The sequence below is a fragment of the Hylobates moloch genome, unplaced genomic scaffold (genome assembly GCF_009828535.3).
Source record: "Hylobates moloch isolate HMO894 unplaced genomic scaffold, HMol_V3 SCAFFOLD_1, whole genome shotgun sequence".
Classification (NCBI taxonomy): Eukaryota; Metazoa; Chordata; class Mammalia; order Primates; family Hylobatidae; genus Hylobates; species Hylobates moloch.
Window position 1 is genome coordinate 203,255,078 of NW_026652276.1, and position 17,944 is coordinate 203,273,021.

The following is a 17,944-nucleotide window of genomic DNA, read 5'->3' on the forward strand; positions in this document are numbered from 1 at the left end:
CTTTCCCCGCCATGAAATGTGAGTTCGGGTGGCAGCCGCCGCGCCCCTGCAGTGTCCCCTGCACATCTCCGGTCTCGGACTCGCCTTTCTCAGCTCTGTGCCGCCTTTTCCTGGGCGCCGCAGGACGCATAGAAGTGAGGCGGGGCCACAGATTTAAGTTTATTCCCCGCAACTGTCGGGGCGGTCCCGGAGCTGGTGAGGCCGCGCTACGGTGGGTGCAGAAAGGAGATCCCTGGACTCTGTAGAACCTGGGCCTGCGGTGTGGACCGATGGTGGATTCTCCGCGACAACAACCCTGGAGGGAGAGCGTGGACCGGGGGAGGGGCCACGGGGCCCTTGAGGCCTGCGGGGCTGGCTGCACTGGCCCCGGGCCTAGTGGGGTGGTGGAGTCCGAGGCGGCGAGGCGGGGACCCCTGGGACCGCTCCCCCCCAGTCGCCCTCCCTGGATGTGGCCCCGCTGCAGTAGCACTACTGTGCTGGGCTGTTTGTCTGGCAGCTTCTACTGAGCAGCTAATAGTATAACAACCCGGCTTTGATAAATCTGAACTAATTACCCCTCTTAATTAAAGTCTTTAGCAGTTGTTTCATTGTTTTGGCAAGAAAACAGGAGAGACTTGCAGTTAGAAACACCAGAGCCCGAGCTCACAGCGGAGCCGCTGATTAACACTTGAAGCATTTCAAGGACCTGGCACCCGCCACAATTTGGTTTTCATCCATGTTTCCTCCTTGAATGGAAGTATATTCGTCTATAAACATATATACACATGTAAAAACACGGAGGCTCCTTTTGCCAGCTGTGTACAAGTCAGTATGTGCCTTCAGGATGCAAACAATAGATACCTGTCTATCTATGATTGTAATGCGTTTGAGGAGATGTACATGGCATGCAGCTACTAGATATGTTGTTCCCATTTAACTGTGCGCTACGAACGTATCAGGTGGTCCAAGCCAAATTTATGTTTCTGTTGGAAAACTCCATGTCTTCTGCTTCTGAACTTTACCAGATTTCATAACTTTACCCAAAGGTGTAACCATTTAGAAGAGACTATTTGCACTTGATAGATTTTCAGACCAAAACATTAAGTATTACTAACCCAGGGTTTTAGATTTTAAAAAGGCGGATGGATGAAGGAGTCTGAGTCAGGGATCTTTAGCTGAATAGTATGAACAGAGCCCTAAAGTTTGTTGATTAAATAAGCATGTTCCAAGTATTTATTTCCAACAGTCAATGAATCAATTTTCACGTGCAATAATCAAAACCAAAATTCAAAATCATCCATAATGAACCACCCTTATCTAATGTGTATGTGTGTGTGCTCACGAATGTGGAATGTTCCCCTATGGGCGCACACATCTATGCGTGTATATATGACATACACACAGTGTATTGTTACTTCGGGGAAAGAGGAAATGATCAACATCCAGGAGACATCTTGAGACCGGAGAATCAACACAATGGAAATATATACAATAATAAAATTAAAATGATGCAGCATTCCCGGGTAGAATAATACAGATCTCAATAAATATAGCAGAAATTTGCTTAAACAAAACAAAACAAAACAAACACCATCTCTCCACCCAAGATGAAAAGTCTTTCCAAATTAAAAAAAAAAAAGAAAAACAGAAAACAAGCAAAACCCTCCAAATTTTTCGTAATTGTTAGTGCCTATATAGAATATAATACACAAAACCATTTAGCAGGTGCATGCAAGAGGCGAAAGGCCAGGGGCTGCAGAGGCTTCTGGTCGGCCCTAAAGTGTGGGGCCCTACATGCCCTGGGGGGGGTGCAGAGAACTCGGACCAGGAGCTCTAGTCTGCCGCTGCCTCAGCGTGGGGGCAGGGCTGAGGCTGGGAGGACCCTTAGCCTCGATCACTGGTGGCCCTGGTGGAGCCCGGGCTGCAGGGTCCCCGGGGTTGGCAGCGGCGGCTGCAGAGGAGGCAGCGTCACCGGCGGCTGCTGCTGTAGCGGGGGCGGTTGTTCAGTGCCTGGTTCGCCAGCTGGCGTGCGGGCCAGCCCCAGGCTGCTGTCGTGCAGCTTGCGGACGTGCTTCTTGAGGTCAAAGTTCCTGCAGAAACCCTTGCCGCACGTGGGGCAGGTGAAAGGCTTCTTGTCGTTGTGGGTGTGCATGTGGAAGGTGAGGTTGTAAACCTGGTGGAAAGCCTTGTTGCAGATATTGCACTTGAACTGCTTCTCCCCGCTGTGGGTCAACTTGTGGTTTTTGTAATTCCCTGAAACACACAAATGATAGGGATGTGGTTCTGAAAAAAAAAAAAAAAAGCTTAAAAAGGGAGGAGCAGACACGTCGAAGGTAGCGCCTGGCAAGCAGAAGAGCCGCCACAGGTCCTGCAACCAGTGCAGGGCTACTCTCCGTGCCTGCACTTGTCTCCCCAAGTTTATTTTCAAGCATCACATCAACAGTGATGCCGTTTCCTTAAATTTTAATACACATTTATCAGTCCAATTACATAGAATGAGAACATGCAGTTAAAAAATATACCCTTGTTTTATGAATCATGCCTTTCTCTAATACTAATCAGACTTCGAGTAGGGGGTTAGAATGGCAACAAATGTGCCACATAACTACACTTTAAACATCGTCTTCTAAAACATCCCGAAAATATTAAGTATGGCTTTTCATAAGACTAACCATGAGAGACAACATTTCCTGGTTTCCATACCTTTTTGATGAAACCCTTTGCCACAGAATTCACACACAAACGGTTTGTAGCCCGCGTGTATTCGGGTATGAGTGTTTAAAGTGGAACTTCTATTAAATGCTTTGCCACACTGGTTACATTTGTGAGGTTTTTCCTAAGCAGGAGAAAGGAAAAGCAGAGACATTTCGATATTTTCTAATTATGTGAAGTTCTGCAAGCTCAAAACACAGTAATGCTTAAACACTTTCAAGCAGAACAAAAGCAAACAATACATGGCATTCACCCTGTTCAGCTAGCACGTTTTAAACGAACCTTATCCTAAAGAGCAAGGCTTTATCGGCTGTTTTTCTGCAAACAGTTCGGAAGCAAACTAGGTGAAATTGAGACAGATGAACACACCTGCGTGTGAATGATCTTGTGCCTGCACAGGGTGCTTGCTTGCCTGAAACCTTTTCCGCACACTTTGCAAACGAAGGGTCTGGCTCCTGTGTGCACTGGCATGTGACGGGTTAAGTTATAGTGCGCATTAAAGACCTTAAAATTAAACACACGTAGAACAGGTTAGCTGCACAAGTAACTGAAATCAAACCGGGCAGAGAGAGGGTAGGAGGAAGAGAATCTTGCAAAAAGTGTATACAAATAATTACCCCCAAAATACTAAAAAGGGAGGGAGGAAAGGAGGAGCGGGGGCTCCGTTTTGCATTGTACTTGCCTTTCCACACACTTCGCAAGTGAAAACTTTGGGCTTGGCATTAGGAGAGCCTCGGCTGAAATCCGAGGTTTTGAACGCGATTTTTTCCGACAGAAGCTGGGCGCTTTCTTTCACGTAATGCTGCAGCTGAGCCTGGGACAGGTCCTTGAAAGCTACTCCAGAAGGGTATTTCTCCACCGCCGGGACCACCAGTTTATTCCTTTCGGCTAAATACGTTTTTGGCTGCGGGTGCAAAGGGGAACTGAGGAAGTAGGAGGCCACCGGGTGGATGTTCACGCCGGCTGCCGGGTGGCATGGGCCGTCACCTCGGTTCAGGTAGCACAAGGCGCCCATGGCGTGGAATGAAGAGTGGTTGACCACACGCGGCCTTACCAGCTTGTACTGCTGCAGCGGCAGCGCGTCGCGGGCCAGGTCGCCCTTGAGACTCAGTGCGCAGTTGAGCAGGTCGCTGCAGCTGAATGCCGGCGCCGAGGGCACCGTCGCGGGCGCCGCCGGGGCCTCCAGACTGGCCTTCCGCGGCTCGGAGCCCGTCACTCCTGCCTTGGGGCTTGTGTCGTAGGCCACAGGCACGAAGGGGATCATGCAGGGGATCGACGAGTTGAGATGCAGAGAGTGCTTGGGTTCCCCCTTGGGTAAGGCTCCCTGCAGGAAGTGGGGGACTGGCAGGGCCTTGGGCTCTGGGGTGCGCGCCATGATTCGTTCAATGGAGAAAGCCAAGGGTTTGGACGTGCTCATCATGTTGCCCCGAGCTGGAGCAGTCGCTAACATTTTGGTAGTCGCGTTGTGGCAGCTACTGTCCATGTCTGAGTCGCCAGCGTCCGTCAGCCGGGGCTGGGCTGCGCCGTCCGTTGCCTTGTTCCCTGCTTGTCACAGACCTGCGGAGAGGGGGACGGGCACCATCACCACCAGTAGCCTCCTCCTCCTCCTCCTCCCCAGCATCACCAGCCGAACCTGCCTGCCCAGCCCAATGGACTCCTGCCAGCCCATCGCAGAGTTCTTGGCGCACCAATGACTCGGGGACAATCACTACTTATTTCTATCAATAGAAAGTGTTGTGTCAATAACGCAGCCAAGATCTCGCCAATCGTTAACTTCCAAGAGGAGAAGGTAAACTAGATAATTGCTCAATTCGCTTCCAACAGTCAACAGGAAAACTTTTTTTTTCATCTGCAGTCAGTAACTACTTTTCATTGGTGAGTGAGGTTCCCCGCCCAGAAAAGGCGGGGGCGCTTTCACCCGCTTGGCGCGCCCTCCCCTCCGCGCACACACTCTGCCTCGCACACTTCACTACCCTCCGCGCCCCCCCACCCCCACCCCCCTTTTGCTTCCTCTGCCTTTCTAATTCTCAATCTGCTTAACCAGGCTTTAGAGGCCAAGCAAATCTGAGATCAATTTTCTCGTTTAGCTCGAAGTGACATCATCTAAAATCATTGTGCAAGGGCTAAATAAGGAAACGGAGTCTAATTCAGGGGCAAACGCCAGGCTATATTTATCAAACGCCAAGCTCCAGAAAGCCTCGGCCAGGAAGCCTCGGCAGCGAAATCCGAGGTTTCGCTGCTTGGTTCCACTGGGCCTGGCTGGGCCGGGCTGGGCTGGGGTCAGATCTGTGCCACCTCCTTAGACCTCTTTCTTCCTCCAGGGCTCGGGGTTGCCCGCTCCCGGAATCCCGGAGTCTCCGTGGCCCGAACCGAGTCTGGACCATTTAGAAGACGCCGGCAGGTAACTGGCCTCCCAAAACGCCCCTAGAATTAAAAGCCTTAGGAGGCTTGTTCTGTGTTTGTGGTTTTATAAAGGCAATGCCCGCGGCAATAGGCCTGGGAAAGTCGCACTTTCATCCACAAAGTTGAGGAGTTGCAAGGAATAATCGGGTGTCACACCGCAAGCAACCTTGACTCGATCGGACCCCACCCAGGATACACACAGACGCGCGCGCGCGCACGCTTCCGAGTTTCCATTGAGAGTCTGGAAAGAGCATTTCTTTCTTAAGTACCTACGCTCAGCTAGAGCTCTCCCGGAGCATTTTAAATACTGAATGCCGAGCGGAGAAGGGAAACAGAGTGTATTAATCCCCGCCCCGGTTGCCGGTGTCTGCAAGCCTCCTCTAAGCAGCGCAGGCGGCAGCCTGGATGTCTGTGGGCATCAAGGAGAGTTGCCGGCGCCAGAGTTGTGTCCACAGGTACACTTGTGCCTCCCAAAGAGCGCGCGTAGAGACCATTTCCCCTGCAACGCCCCCCAGCCGTGCACCCGCCGGGTGTGGCACCTCGGCCGAAACTCCTGGGGCGGCGCGGTGGAGCGTGTGGAGGTTTCCGGGAAGACACCTATGGCTGCGTCTCCGACTGTGCGGGTTCCCGCCGCCCAGGCAAGAGCGACCAGGAGCGCGCTGGAAGCTGCGGCGCGCACCTTTCCCGGCCCAGTCCCTTGCCAGCCGGCGATCACGCAGAGCTGAACCCCGGAGCAAGGCGCGCAGGAAGGGCTGCACAGAGTTGGAAGACACTGCAGCTGTAAGCTGGCGTGAGGAGTCCAAAGGAGCGCGCAGAGCTGCAAGCAAAGGGCGGTGGGGCCTGGACCCTGAAGTGAGTGGCCGACCGCAGCAGCTCAAGGTGCCATCTGCCTGGTGAGTTAATCCCACGTGGCTGTGAGACAGGTGGTGGCGGGTGTCAGGTATTGGGCCAAGTGTAGTGGGGGCGTCCTTCTGCTAGAGCTCTGAAAAGGGTTGGCCCCGGAAGGCTGGATAACGGCGGACTAGAAACCCTGGCATTATTAAGTCCCTGAGCAATTTCACTCAAAGATGCGAAACTGGACCTTAAACGAAGGAAGTTGACCTCGAAGTAGTCCCTCCTCTCTACCCCATTCTCAACACATGCCAGGCAAGCTACCCGGGCCTCTCCGCCTAACTCTTTCTGCGAAAATCAGTTCCGCCTCTGCCCCAAGAGCCAAGAGGGGTGGAAAGGAAGAGAGCTTGGGCTGGGAACGCGCCTGATGTCTAACAGAAAGGCAGTGGCAGCTGGGTGGGTGGTGGGAAAACTCACAGGCTGAAGAAATGGGGGAGGGGGAGTGAGTCTTATTGGAAGTTGAGGACAGCCAAGGGGCAAGATGGGGGAGAGGTCTGGCTGAATACGACCGGCTTCAGCAGCTAGGCCTGGGAGTGCCTCGTTTCGGGTCTCGAGGTGGCTTCAGGCTGGGACAACTGATGCAGCAGAGAAGGGCAGAGCGCCCGGGGGAAGAAGGCAAAGCGGCACTACACTCCAAGGCGGCCCTTTGGAACCGTCCTTGGCCCGGGTGCACCTACTTTGGATTCGCCCAGGCTGCAAATTTTCTTTCCTTTTGCTGGGGCCACGGGGCAGAGCACCTGGGCAGAGCAAGCGGAGAGGAGCCACACCCCCGAGAGGCGCTTCGAAGTTGTTCTTGGACGGGGCGCAGACACTCAGTAATGGTCAGCGCTGGAAATTTTCTTTCCTTTTGCTGTTGGGGCCGCAGAACCAGTGTCCTCCTTTCCCCTGCTCAGACAAAGGGCACGGGAAGGGCTTTGCTGGGGCAAAGGGGGGTGGGGGGGTTCTCTGTCCCACGACAGATGGGTCGTGGTTAAGACTTTAATTGCTGACTTTTGGGCGGGATCAGATTCCTTTTCCTACCTGCCACTTCCCAGCAGCGAAAAATCCCCCTCCTGCTGCACTCCTCCACCACCGGCCTAGGTTGAAAGGAAAAAGCCAAGAAGCGCGAAGCAGCCCGGCTCTGGAAGGCTTTGGAGAGTCCAGCTGACTTGTACACAATTCGCGGCCTCTGGAGCCTTACCTGCCTTCTTGACTGAATGCCACCAGTTTGTTTTACGCTTGTGATGTGTCCCTCCCTCTCCCCTTTTTCTCCTCCCCCTCCCCTCTCCTTAACTGCAAAAGAGCCTTTATTTGACCTCTGTAAATTTCTCCTTTGGTGTATACCAAACTAAAAAGGAAAAAATATTGGCTAAGAGGTATGCATGCTTTGTATAGTTTATATTTCAACAGTTTGCTTTTCACTGGTCTTTTCAGGATTTGCCCTTTTGGCAAGTGTTTGAAAATGTCATTTGAGTTAACACAAATATGGCAAAGCATCAATGATGCTCTTCCTTTAAGATGGCCTTGAGTTTACTAAAGACTGAAAAGGTGCTATACAACTCCAGGCCTTGATATCCAACATTTGTTAATTTTTTCAAAACCTAGCCAAAAACACATGTTAATTAGTAATACTATCTCTGTTAAATAAGAATTGTCACAAAACACAAAATGTATTTAGAAAGGGCTTCTATCTTACTGTCCAATCTGTCTAATACTGTATTTCCAAATATATTTGGAAATAACAAAAAAGGCAATAAAACCAGAGTATATTCAGCAAATTCAGAAGCTTTCAAAACGTTTCAACACAAGTATTTTTAAATTATTAAAACAAATGCAAGGGAGCCTTGTTTGTTTTGTTAATGGCAAAATAGAAACTCTTACAGTTTCTTTGGATTTTCTTTGAGAATCCTATAATCCTCTTTTTTTGCTGAGAGCTGATGATTAAGTGTGCCTCCCCTTTCCATCCATGGAAAGGCAGTATTTATAACTTCAAATCCACATGGAAGGTGAGTTTAAGTGTATGATTTATCCTTTATGAAATATCCTGAGGAAACCACAGCAGTTCATGATATGAAGAGGCCAGATAACAAACTCTGTGTTAAGATCTATTTTAAAAATAAGAAAAAGTCCTGCTCTTCTAAAGTAATTTAAAATTCTCTTTTTCTAAGGAATCTGATTTTGACTTCAATACTTTCTAAGCTGTGTTCTTGCTATTACTAAAAAACATGCCCGATTTCCACAGGCTTTTTGTTGAAGTCCCTATCATAAGCAAATGCAGTTTCTGGCTATGGTTACTGCAATTCAAAATAAAAGGTAATAAAATAATAGAGCTATACATTACCAAATAAGCCATAATCTCTTATCTCTTATTCCTTGATATGTCACAAAATACTATGGATTTTTTTAAATTAAAAATGGATTGAAAAATATTATAACTAATTCCGCTTTCTGCCCTAGTTCATTGACTTGTCCTTGGTCATGTTTTTAGAGTTTTCTGGCCTGTTCAACATCTCTGACCCCCAGCCCCTTCACCAAGAGCAACAGTCTGCTTTCTCTTTGCTTTAGCTTGTGAGCTAAGGGAGGAGAGACGAAAGCATTATTATTATTCTGAAATCACCCCCCACCCCAGCCCTGACATTCAAGCACATCTACACTTTTTCCTATTTAATACACAGCACCAAAGGCAACATACTGTACTTCTAGAAGGAAAAACACATTTTTTAATTCCTCTACATTTTCTGCTCATAGTCTTTATCTCTGGCTGGTCTTTTGTTATTTCTTTTGGTGTGTGATGGAGGCAGGGTGACGGGATGGGACACAAATAGCAAAGGTCTGTAAGGTTCAAGGAAAGAGTTTCTGAATACCTCAGATTACTTAATACACAACGGGAACTAACTTTCCAACACATTAGCAAACATATTGGCAACAAGTTCAAATTTAAGGCTACTAGTGTGCTTTTAGTTAGTTTGGTAGCAAATAAAGAATTCTTGCTAATTTCCTAAAGCATGTGAAGGACAGTATCACAGGTTATACGTGTGGGAAGGGTTGATTAACTCACAGAGCCCTCCTCTCTTTGGAGGAAGAAGTGTGAGGGTGGATTATTTGTCTCTAGACCTTTGTTGTTACTATTTCTTTTATATTAGGATTTCATTTAAACCCAGTGAAATTATTTCTCTCAAAACAGCATTTACATAGCAAATCAGTTTGTGAAAGGAAATGAAGAGCCCCAATGTGAGAGCTGTTAATGAGGCGGCAGGCAATACAGACAGCGAGCACTTGGGCTCAGTTTGTTTCTGACCCTCCACTAATGCTGAGATTTTTCTCACCCATTCCCACAGGCCTGTGAGGTGTGTCCCTCCAGACTGAGAGGCTACGACTCAGGGCTGGACTTTATGGAAAAAAAGAAGTTTATAAAACAAGTAACCCAGTTTCTCCAACCTTTACTGTGGAGCAACAGCGTCAAGCAACAAAACCCAGCAAAGTTTTGCTTGTCACTTACAACGGTGTTACTGAAATCTGGAAGGTGAACAATTAGAAGATAGCCCAAACATGCTCTATTGCTCTACATTGAAATACTTGCCTCCAATAATAGAAAAAAACTGTTTTCGTGCAATTGGTTGATTAGCGTTTGGCAGCAGTCCCTAGACAATTTTAAAGACATTTTGTGTTTGTGGTCAAAATTAAAAACAGACACACACACAGAACAACCATATTCAAGACACGGTTCGACTGTTTCCTTGACACTACCCACGAGGTTTAAAGCATTTTTGATGTTATTTTCAAACTTTCTTAAGTGATCCCATGAAATAGAAGTCGATAATAGAAATTCAAATAACACAGAGCAAAGAACGAGCTTAGAGAAATGGAGAAGCAGTAGAGGTAAATAAAAATCCTTGAGCCAGAAATCTCTAAGAACCGCTTATAAATTCAGTTACCTCCTGAACTCCGGCCGATGGCCACTCTGGCCTGGGAGCGCCCCGTGCCGACCCGCTGGCCTTGGCCGTCTCAGCCTTCATTATCGCCACGGCCTCGGCGCCCCCTGCCCCCGGCTGCCCAGGGGAACCAAGTTCCCGCTGCTGGCGTTGGGGCAGAGGAGCCCCGCCTCATTCTGGATTCGGTGGCCAGCGCAGAGCCATTTAAATAGAAGAAGCCCGAAGTGAAACAGAAAAGCTGAAAACTCCCCGGCTGGGCTCTCCACTTCTCGGTTCTTTCTCACGAGTTCCAAACAGTTAAAATGACTTTGGCAAGGCCGAGGGCCACCGAGCTCTGTGAGACTCCCTTGGAGGGGCCAGGAACGGTAGCTCGAGAAGCTTGGAGGCGGCTGGGAGTTGGGCCGCAACTTCAGTGACCGGGCGCCGCGGCCGGGCTGGGGCTCCCAAGCGTCCGGCTCCCGGGGTCGGTCGACGCGGCGCTGCCTTCGATCAGGTCCCGCCGACCTCGGGCCTCTGGACCACCACCGCCCCGGCCGGCCCGGCAACCCATCCCGGGCGCAGTCGCGCTCCTCCCCTTCTCGTCTGCATTCCCGCAGGTCCTGGGGCGGCTCCATCCTGCCCAAGGCTGAGAGATGGCGAGGGAGGCTCCAAAGGGTTTCGGGAGGGGGCGCCGGATCTTGTTTAAGAGACCGCGGAACAGATGGTGGAGAGCTCCTGGATGAAAGTTTTTGAACAGACACTCGCTAATAGACTTGCTTTGACGACTCAGGGTGTAATTGAAGGGTCATTTAATCTAGATGCAAGGTGAAAGAAAACAGGCCCGGGGGTGTGGCATACCTAAGGAGGAACTACAGCATCTTTTCACTAGGTTTGCCTGCCATTTTGACTTTCCTGGAAAATACGTTCTTAAGTCAAATTTTAAGAATGTCTGAGGAGCATCTCTGAGTATCTCTTCCAAAAACCTTTCGTGTATTTTTTCAGCCGACCATCTTCCTCCGAGAATCCTCCCTTTGAAGCCGTTTGGCCTGTGCTTAAGAGTAGTTGGGGTTTCCTTATGGTCCCAGAGCAAAGAGAATTTTCTAACTAGATTCTCCTGTTTAAGACCTTAACAGAAAGGCCTTTCTACCTTCCCTTCTTTGGCTTTGCTCTCCAGTCTGTCCTTTCATTCCCGAGTTCTCCCAGTGAAGCCCTGCATCTCCTCTAAAAGAGAATATGTTCATGGCTGTCGAAAGAGGGCCATACCCCGTAGCCACCTCCCGCCGGCCTCCATAGCCTCTGTCAAAGAGTAGGCGCTCAGCCACTGGCGGGCCCCCTTTTCTTGATGGAAGTGGATGCTGTTCTGTTTCCTCCCTTCCCGCCCTTAGGCCTCTCCCAGACCAGATTCTGCACGCCTTGTGCATGTTTCAAGAGTTGAGCTCTAAGATCCAATCCCAAGAAGAGGCTTGATCCATCATTAAGAAATCTTACTACCTTTAAAAGTGTTATTGCCTTCTCACTTTAAATTAATTTGGAAGGTTTTTTTTTTTTTCCTCTTCCCACTGTCTCCTCTTACTTCAAGTTCAGTTAATTCTCTGAATTCACGAACAGTGGGGCTGCCTTCATAGTTTCTCAGCAGTCCCACACAGAGGAAAAGGCTCCCGGAAACAACGCGAAGTGTTAAGCGCCCCGCGCGGGTGTTGACGCTGGCAACTCGCAAACAGCGTCCCGCGGCCATGGTGACCCGAGGGGCCGGCCGGCTGACGTCACGAACGCGGCCAGCTGCGGGGACCTGGGCTGCAACCGCGGCCTCTGGCCCCTGCCGGCTCGTAGGGTCGAGGGTGGGAAGGGAAGTTGAGGTCTGGGGTAAAAAGCCGGAAAAAGAAAGGAACAAGGCTGAGAATCATTCAAAGATTAAATGGGGTCGGCTCCTGTTGCTTGCGAAGACGGATGAGGAGGGGGAGAGTTGAGGGGGTTGGGGGGGGACCCTCTTTTACCTAACCTTGTGATTCACAGCTTCTCAGAAATTTACATAATACAAGGGTGTAGATGTAAACCTAAAGGACAAAAATAATAATTCAACAGCACATATTTCATTTTCGCACCATGGGCCTGGATATGTTCCCGGTGTTGGCACAATAGCTGATTTCCAGAGCTTTTTACTCACGACAGAGAATATCTGAACTCCCATACCACTGTTGAAATTAGAGGAAAGGAAAGAGAAAAAAGGGAGAGAAAGAGAAATTGGCTTTAATGATGTTGATTTAGATTTCTGAATAATGGTGAAGGATTTTTTTAGAACTTAAGAGCATATGTTGTGTACAAAAGGTGCAGGCATGGTAATAATTGGGGTCTTTCACTCTCCAAAGTATCTATTTCCTTTTTATTTGATTGGCATGAGCGTTTCATTTTAAAAGCAAAGTCATTGCCCTTTAATAGGAAATTCCAATTTATTATTTCCTTAATTAAGTGAAGGCCACAATGTCTACTGAAAGAGAGACCCTGCTGTCAACTCAACTCCTACTTGCCAACTCAAATAGAGGACTGAGAAGTAAAATACAGTAGCAGCAAAATACATATGATTGCTGTAGTTGCTTTGTGAATCCCCCAAACCTTCCTTCCCACATTTGAACTCTTCTAGATGCCACCAGTAATTCAAATTTTGGAGCTCTATTTGCAGTCCCCCCCTTCCCCCCCCCCCCCTCCCCTTGGGACACAGGGCAAAAGGAAAGTCAGGGGCAGGGATGGTAGGATCCCGGTATCCCCTTATTTTAGTTAAGAGGGGCAGAGGCTCAGGTGCCCTTTGGTCTTTTTCGCTGTGCCTCCTCCAAGTGAGCCTGACTCCCATAGTCACTTGGAAAGGTAAATGGCACCACGGTGGGTGCGCAATTGAGTCCTTCACTCTTATTGTTTCAGTATGGGAGTAGTGGTGGCTGGAAGTCAGAAATGGGAAAGAGGTTTCTTCTCCCTTCTTTGCCTTCTGAATTTTAGTATTTTTGGGCTCCCATTTCTCTGCAAAATACATGCCCAAAGTTGGCCATATTCTCTAACATTTCATCTAATCCATCAGTAGTTTGCAGTTATTTTAAATAAATTTATAAAGATTTTAATTTAAAACATATAGGTGGGAACTTAAGATGAGAAAACGTGAACTTTTTTTTTCAAAAAGTATGCTATCTATTCCGCCCCCACCTCACCACTAATATTGCAGCCCTGATCAAGGGTAAAATATAGCCCTCTTTATTCACCCTGTTCCTCAGTATCCTTTTAAAGCTGGATTCTTCAGTTATCCAGCTGTTGAAATTGTACACAACTGGTCTTCCTTTCTGAGAAAGGTCTTCATAAACACGTAGAAGGCCAATTTGTCGCGGACATTTTGAGCACTAGAATAAATGTTGCTAGTTTCCGGTGCTGCCTTGGCCTTCCAGCCCAAGTACCCCAACTTGAGGAAGGCCACACAGCTAGTGAACTCCTAGTTGAGTAGTGGATAGTGGTAGTTCTCCTTTGTTTTTTCTGTAAAATGGGATTAAATAAAAGTCCCCTTCATTCAGAGGAGACATTGACATTGAAAAGAAATTTTAAAATAAAACCACTTTACATATGAAAGGCTGTCACCTTATTAAAAAGTTAGCTATACATTTTTCCAAAATATTATTCAGATGATTGGGTTTAAAAACAGTTCCTCTGCTCAATGATAGATTTCAGGTTAATCACATGGAAATGTTAAAATATACACAGGAGTCATATTTGCTATGTATATTTCACAACCTCAAGCACTTTCCTTGTCCCTAGACATCTGCTCTCCCATATTCAGTACTGTGTTCCTGGGGAACAGTTTCTTCTGTAGATTCAGGAGAATCTACAGAAGAAACCTTGGCAAAAGCTTTTCAAAAAAAAAATCCCAGTTTGATTAAAGCAGATTTCATTTCTTAAGAAGTGGTTATGCATTTGTAAAATTAATCAACTTTCTATAGACTATTCTAATTTTATGAAAGAGCACACCTAGTAATCACATGAAGTAACAAAATAAATGAGTTTGAGTAAATGACAATGAATAAGCTTCTTCAATACAGCAACTTTGAAGTTGTTTTAAAAAATTATTACCTGGTTGTCCAGCAGGCAGGATTTAAAAAAAGCCCTACTCTCCCACAATCTGCCCGCTCAGTTGGTCTTTCCATGTTTCACTTTCCACTTTTTGAGATTCAGTCCGGTTAGGTTGTGACATTTTACCATGCAACTTCCTTTACTGAAATATTTTCTACCTCCCTACCAAAATCTCCTTCCCAAGTTACAATTGGTTTTGGTTCCTTGGCATATTAAGGAAATGCCCTACAGAATAAACTTTAGCATTTCTTCAGCATTTAATCGAGTCTCCTTTTTTTCAATCTCAACCAAAAGAGATGTTATTTGTAGAGAGAGAAGAGAGAGGTAGTGCTAAAGGGGAAATTGATTTAGAGTAGAAAAGAATTTGACACACTACTTTAAATTTTTGCACGGGGAAATATTGATGTCATCTATGTGTAGGGGCTCTATAAACAACCCTAGGCCAGGGCTATGGGAAGAGTAACTGCTTTGTCTGATGGTTCTTGAAACCAACTCTTCACTTCCTCTTAATATGAGAATCATTGATCTTAGGGAGAGTCAACGGAGACAGAGATTGGGGACAAGTCTAGAATACGTTTATTAAAAAATAAGCACACAAATACAACTATCCTCACTGCAAAATTGCAAAGTACAGGGAGATAAAAGACGTCATCATATTGCGTCACTGGGTCTAGGACTCAGAAGCTGCCGCTGGCTACTTCAAAGAAATGACAGGGGTGGAGACCACCAGTCGGGTTAAACAAGTGGCTCCAGTACCAGCTTAATGCCGGGCACCGTCTCTTCCCCTTTCCCGAGTGCTCAGTTTCTATCTCTCGAAGGCCACAGCGTGCTTGACCCCCGGACCGCCAGGGCGCGCGTCTCCCGTGCCACCGACGTGCTGGGTTGTGACCCTGGGGCACGCCCTTGCCCCACCCTGTGCCGCCGCGTTGCTCAAATGTTCCTGGGAGCCTAGAAGTACTGCAGTCCAGCAACTCCGGGCAGGATTCGGTGCTGGCAGTCGCCCTAAGCGCTTGTGCGCTCTCTCGCTGGCTCTCTCTCTCTCTCTCTCGTGCTTGGTTGCCGCAGTCTCTCTCTCTCTCTCTCTCTCGCTTGGTTGCCGCAGCTGGGGCCACCTTGAAGCGTGTGGCCCCCTTTGCCTTTCTCTCTCGGTTCCGCTTGCAGTTTGCAAGTGTATCCTTCTGTTGCATCCCTGAATTGGGACGCAGGACATCGTTCTAGGCTCCCATAAACCTTGGAAAATATTAATGAACACCATTTGCACCTGAAATTCCCTTGAACTCAACCCACTGACCACAACATCCGAGGCCTGAGATTCCTCGCTTGTGGTCTGGCACCTCCTGGATCATCCCTGTCCCATTTCAGAGCCCTTGACCAAATAATCTGCAAGTGGACTCAATAACACATCTCCAGCTACCTCCCTTCTCAAGCGCAGCTACAGGGGCTGCTGTTAGCGATGCTGGCCCTTTCTGAGACCAGAGTTCCCTTGCCCCTCCCCGTCTCCTCGTCTCCTCCCATCGGGCTGGCCATATATATAACCGGAGAACTGGACAATTCTAGCAAGTTCACAGACACGCCAGGGGCTAGGCTGAAGATCCTCAGAGCTGCGTGTGATCCAAAAGGACCCTGTGCCAACCCTAGAGAGAATGGCCGGTGAGACTGGTGCTGCATGTTCGCAGAGGCCAGCCTCCCACGATTTCTTTCGAATCCATTCATACATTAAGAAACAGTTAATAATGGCCACCACTTATGACGTCTCTAATCTTTCCAGCAACCTTCCTTATGAAGTGCCCATTTTACAGAGAGGTTAAGTAACTTGTCCGAGTCCACAGGGCTCAGACTTGGGGAAGGGATGTGGCTACTAGTATTCAAACTCAGACTTTTCTGACTCAAAGCTCGGGGCTCTGTGGTTGTCCAAGCTGCTGTCAGGTACACTCAAATCTGGGTAGTAAAATCGGAGGTCTTCTTCACTTGGGAAACATACCGAATTCTTCCCTCACCTCCTCATCTCTCAGTGGCACATGGTCGCACTCCAGTGACTACTCCCTGAAAGCAAATGAGCGGTTGACCCTCTGGTGACATCTGGAACCCAGGTTCAGAGTTTTGCTCCCGCCTCTACTCCCTTAATATTTTACTCAACGTCACAGAGGAGAACAGCTTAAGGCAGCCCTGCTCCCCATCTTCAATCCGAAGCTGGGGTATCCCAGAGAGAGGCTCGCTCAGAGCTCCTGCTGGAGCATCTGCCCAGCCACGCGCCTCGAGGGCGTCGCTGCTCTCAACCCCTCTCCGCGACTGCCCGGCCGCCCAGGCCTGTGGACGCGACTCCATCTGTAGCAAAGTTCCGGGGCCAAATGGGTCGCAGGTCTTCCTCGAAGGTTACTGCGAGCGGGACTTGAAGGGAAAAGGAGGCGCATTAGCGACTTCGTTTCACTGCATAGTACTGGTATAGGTTAGCGGTGATGGTCGTGGGGGAACTTTATGTAAAGACTGGATGATCACCGGCCTCCCGGAAACCCCACACGCCAGGCCTCCAACTTCTGCACAAAAGTGGGGTGCGTGGCGGAGGGCTGTGGCGGGGGCTTGGAGCTGCTGAGAGCCGAGAGGCGCAGAGCGCAAGCTGGCAGGCTGGACTGCTATCCCGGCGCGCAGATGCCCCGCCGCCAGTCGAGCGTGAACATCTCTCCGGAACATCGATCTATCACCTCCCTTTAAGGACCCGGACCGGGAAATTTCCATTTTCTGTTTTGGGAATAAGAAATAAAAGCGATCAAGCTCTTGCTCTAATCTCCCCCCGCGGGCCCTTACACGCGGGCTGGCGGGGATCAGAAGGCCGGGTCCGAGCTCGGGGGCGCGGGGTTCCTGTGAACTCCGGGCGCGCTCGGTCCTGTCCCCGCGCCTGCTGTCCCCAGGCCCTCTCGGGAGGCAGACCGCGGCAGCGCAAAGGGGCTTCAAGGATCTCTGAGCAACGATGGCTGAGTGACCTCTTTCCCTCTCAAGCACACCTTCAAGGAGCCGGTGGACCCTCTCACCGCCGGTAGCTGCGGGCGGAGGGCGGCGCCAGGCCAGGCTGGACTGTGACCCTGGGTGGCGGGGTGACAGCACATAGACGCTTTGACCGGGCGTTTATTGCAAAAGTAGCGGGAACTCCCTTCTCCTGAGAGAGGGACAATGAGCAAGGACTAAAGAGAATTCAAGTGGAAAAATCAGTGAATACAAGAAAGACCCACTGCTGGAGCCAAGAGGTTTACGTTAAGCTCTGCATGGTTCTTTCCCTTTCCGGGAATAGGCATTATTTTTTTCTTCAAGTGTTTGAAGAACTTTTCCTTCTAGAAGTATTCTTTAACAAACCGATTCCGGTTGCATGTTAGATGGTATTAGTTATTATCTCCGGCAACACTAAGGAAACTGTCCAAATAATGTACCCGTTTGCCTTTCCCCCAAATCATTTAGACGGGTATAGCTATTTCTTTTTAGACAAAATTGTTTCAATTAGAAAATTCTGCAAGACTTCTTAGGCCTTTGACTAAATTCATTTTTTAAGAAAACAATACTTTAAAAAGAGTAATACCACCTAAGATGTGGCATCCTTTAATAGACAGATGCTTGGGTGTTCATCCTAATAGTTATACCCATCAATGAACAATTATTAAGTCATTTCAAGCACTTTGCAATTAGTTCAAACAATTTGCAGTTAGTTTGGGGGAAAAACTTAAAAATCACTTTTCATTATTTTTCAGTTACTTTATGAATTTTTTTTTTTTTTTTTTTTTTGAGACGGAGTCTCGCTCTGTCACCCAGGCTGGAGTGCAGTGGCGCGATCTCGGCTCACTGCAAGCTCCGCCTCCCGGGTTCACGCCATTCTCCTGCCTCAGCCTCTCCGAGTAGCTGGGACTACAGGCGCCCGCCACCACGCCCGGCTAATTTTTTGTATTTTTAGTAGAGACGGGGTTTCACCGTGGTCTCGATCTCCT

The 17,944-nt window shown here is 48.6% G+C and overlaps 1 protein-coding gene across 1 annotated transcript; it reads right to left on the reverse strand.

The window, feature by feature from the left end:
- Positions 1-1,181: 1,181 nt before the first annotated feature.
- Positions 1,182-10,522, reverse strand: FEZF1 (FEZ family zinc finger 1). Its single transcript, XM_032761587.2, has 5 exons — positions 9,900-10,522; positions 3,374-4,248; positions 3,061-3,195; positions 2,683-2,815; positions 1,182-2,232 (listed from the first exon to the last, which is right to left on the reverse strand). The coding sequence occupies exons 2-5, from the start codon at positions 4,172-4,174 to the stop codon at positions 1,874-1,876; spliced, it is 1,428 nt and encodes a 475-aa protein (XP_032617478.1). The 5' UTR covers positions 4,175-4,248; positions 9,900-10,522; the 3' UTR covers positions 1,182-1,873.
- Positions 10,523-17,944: the final 7,422 nt, after the last annotated feature.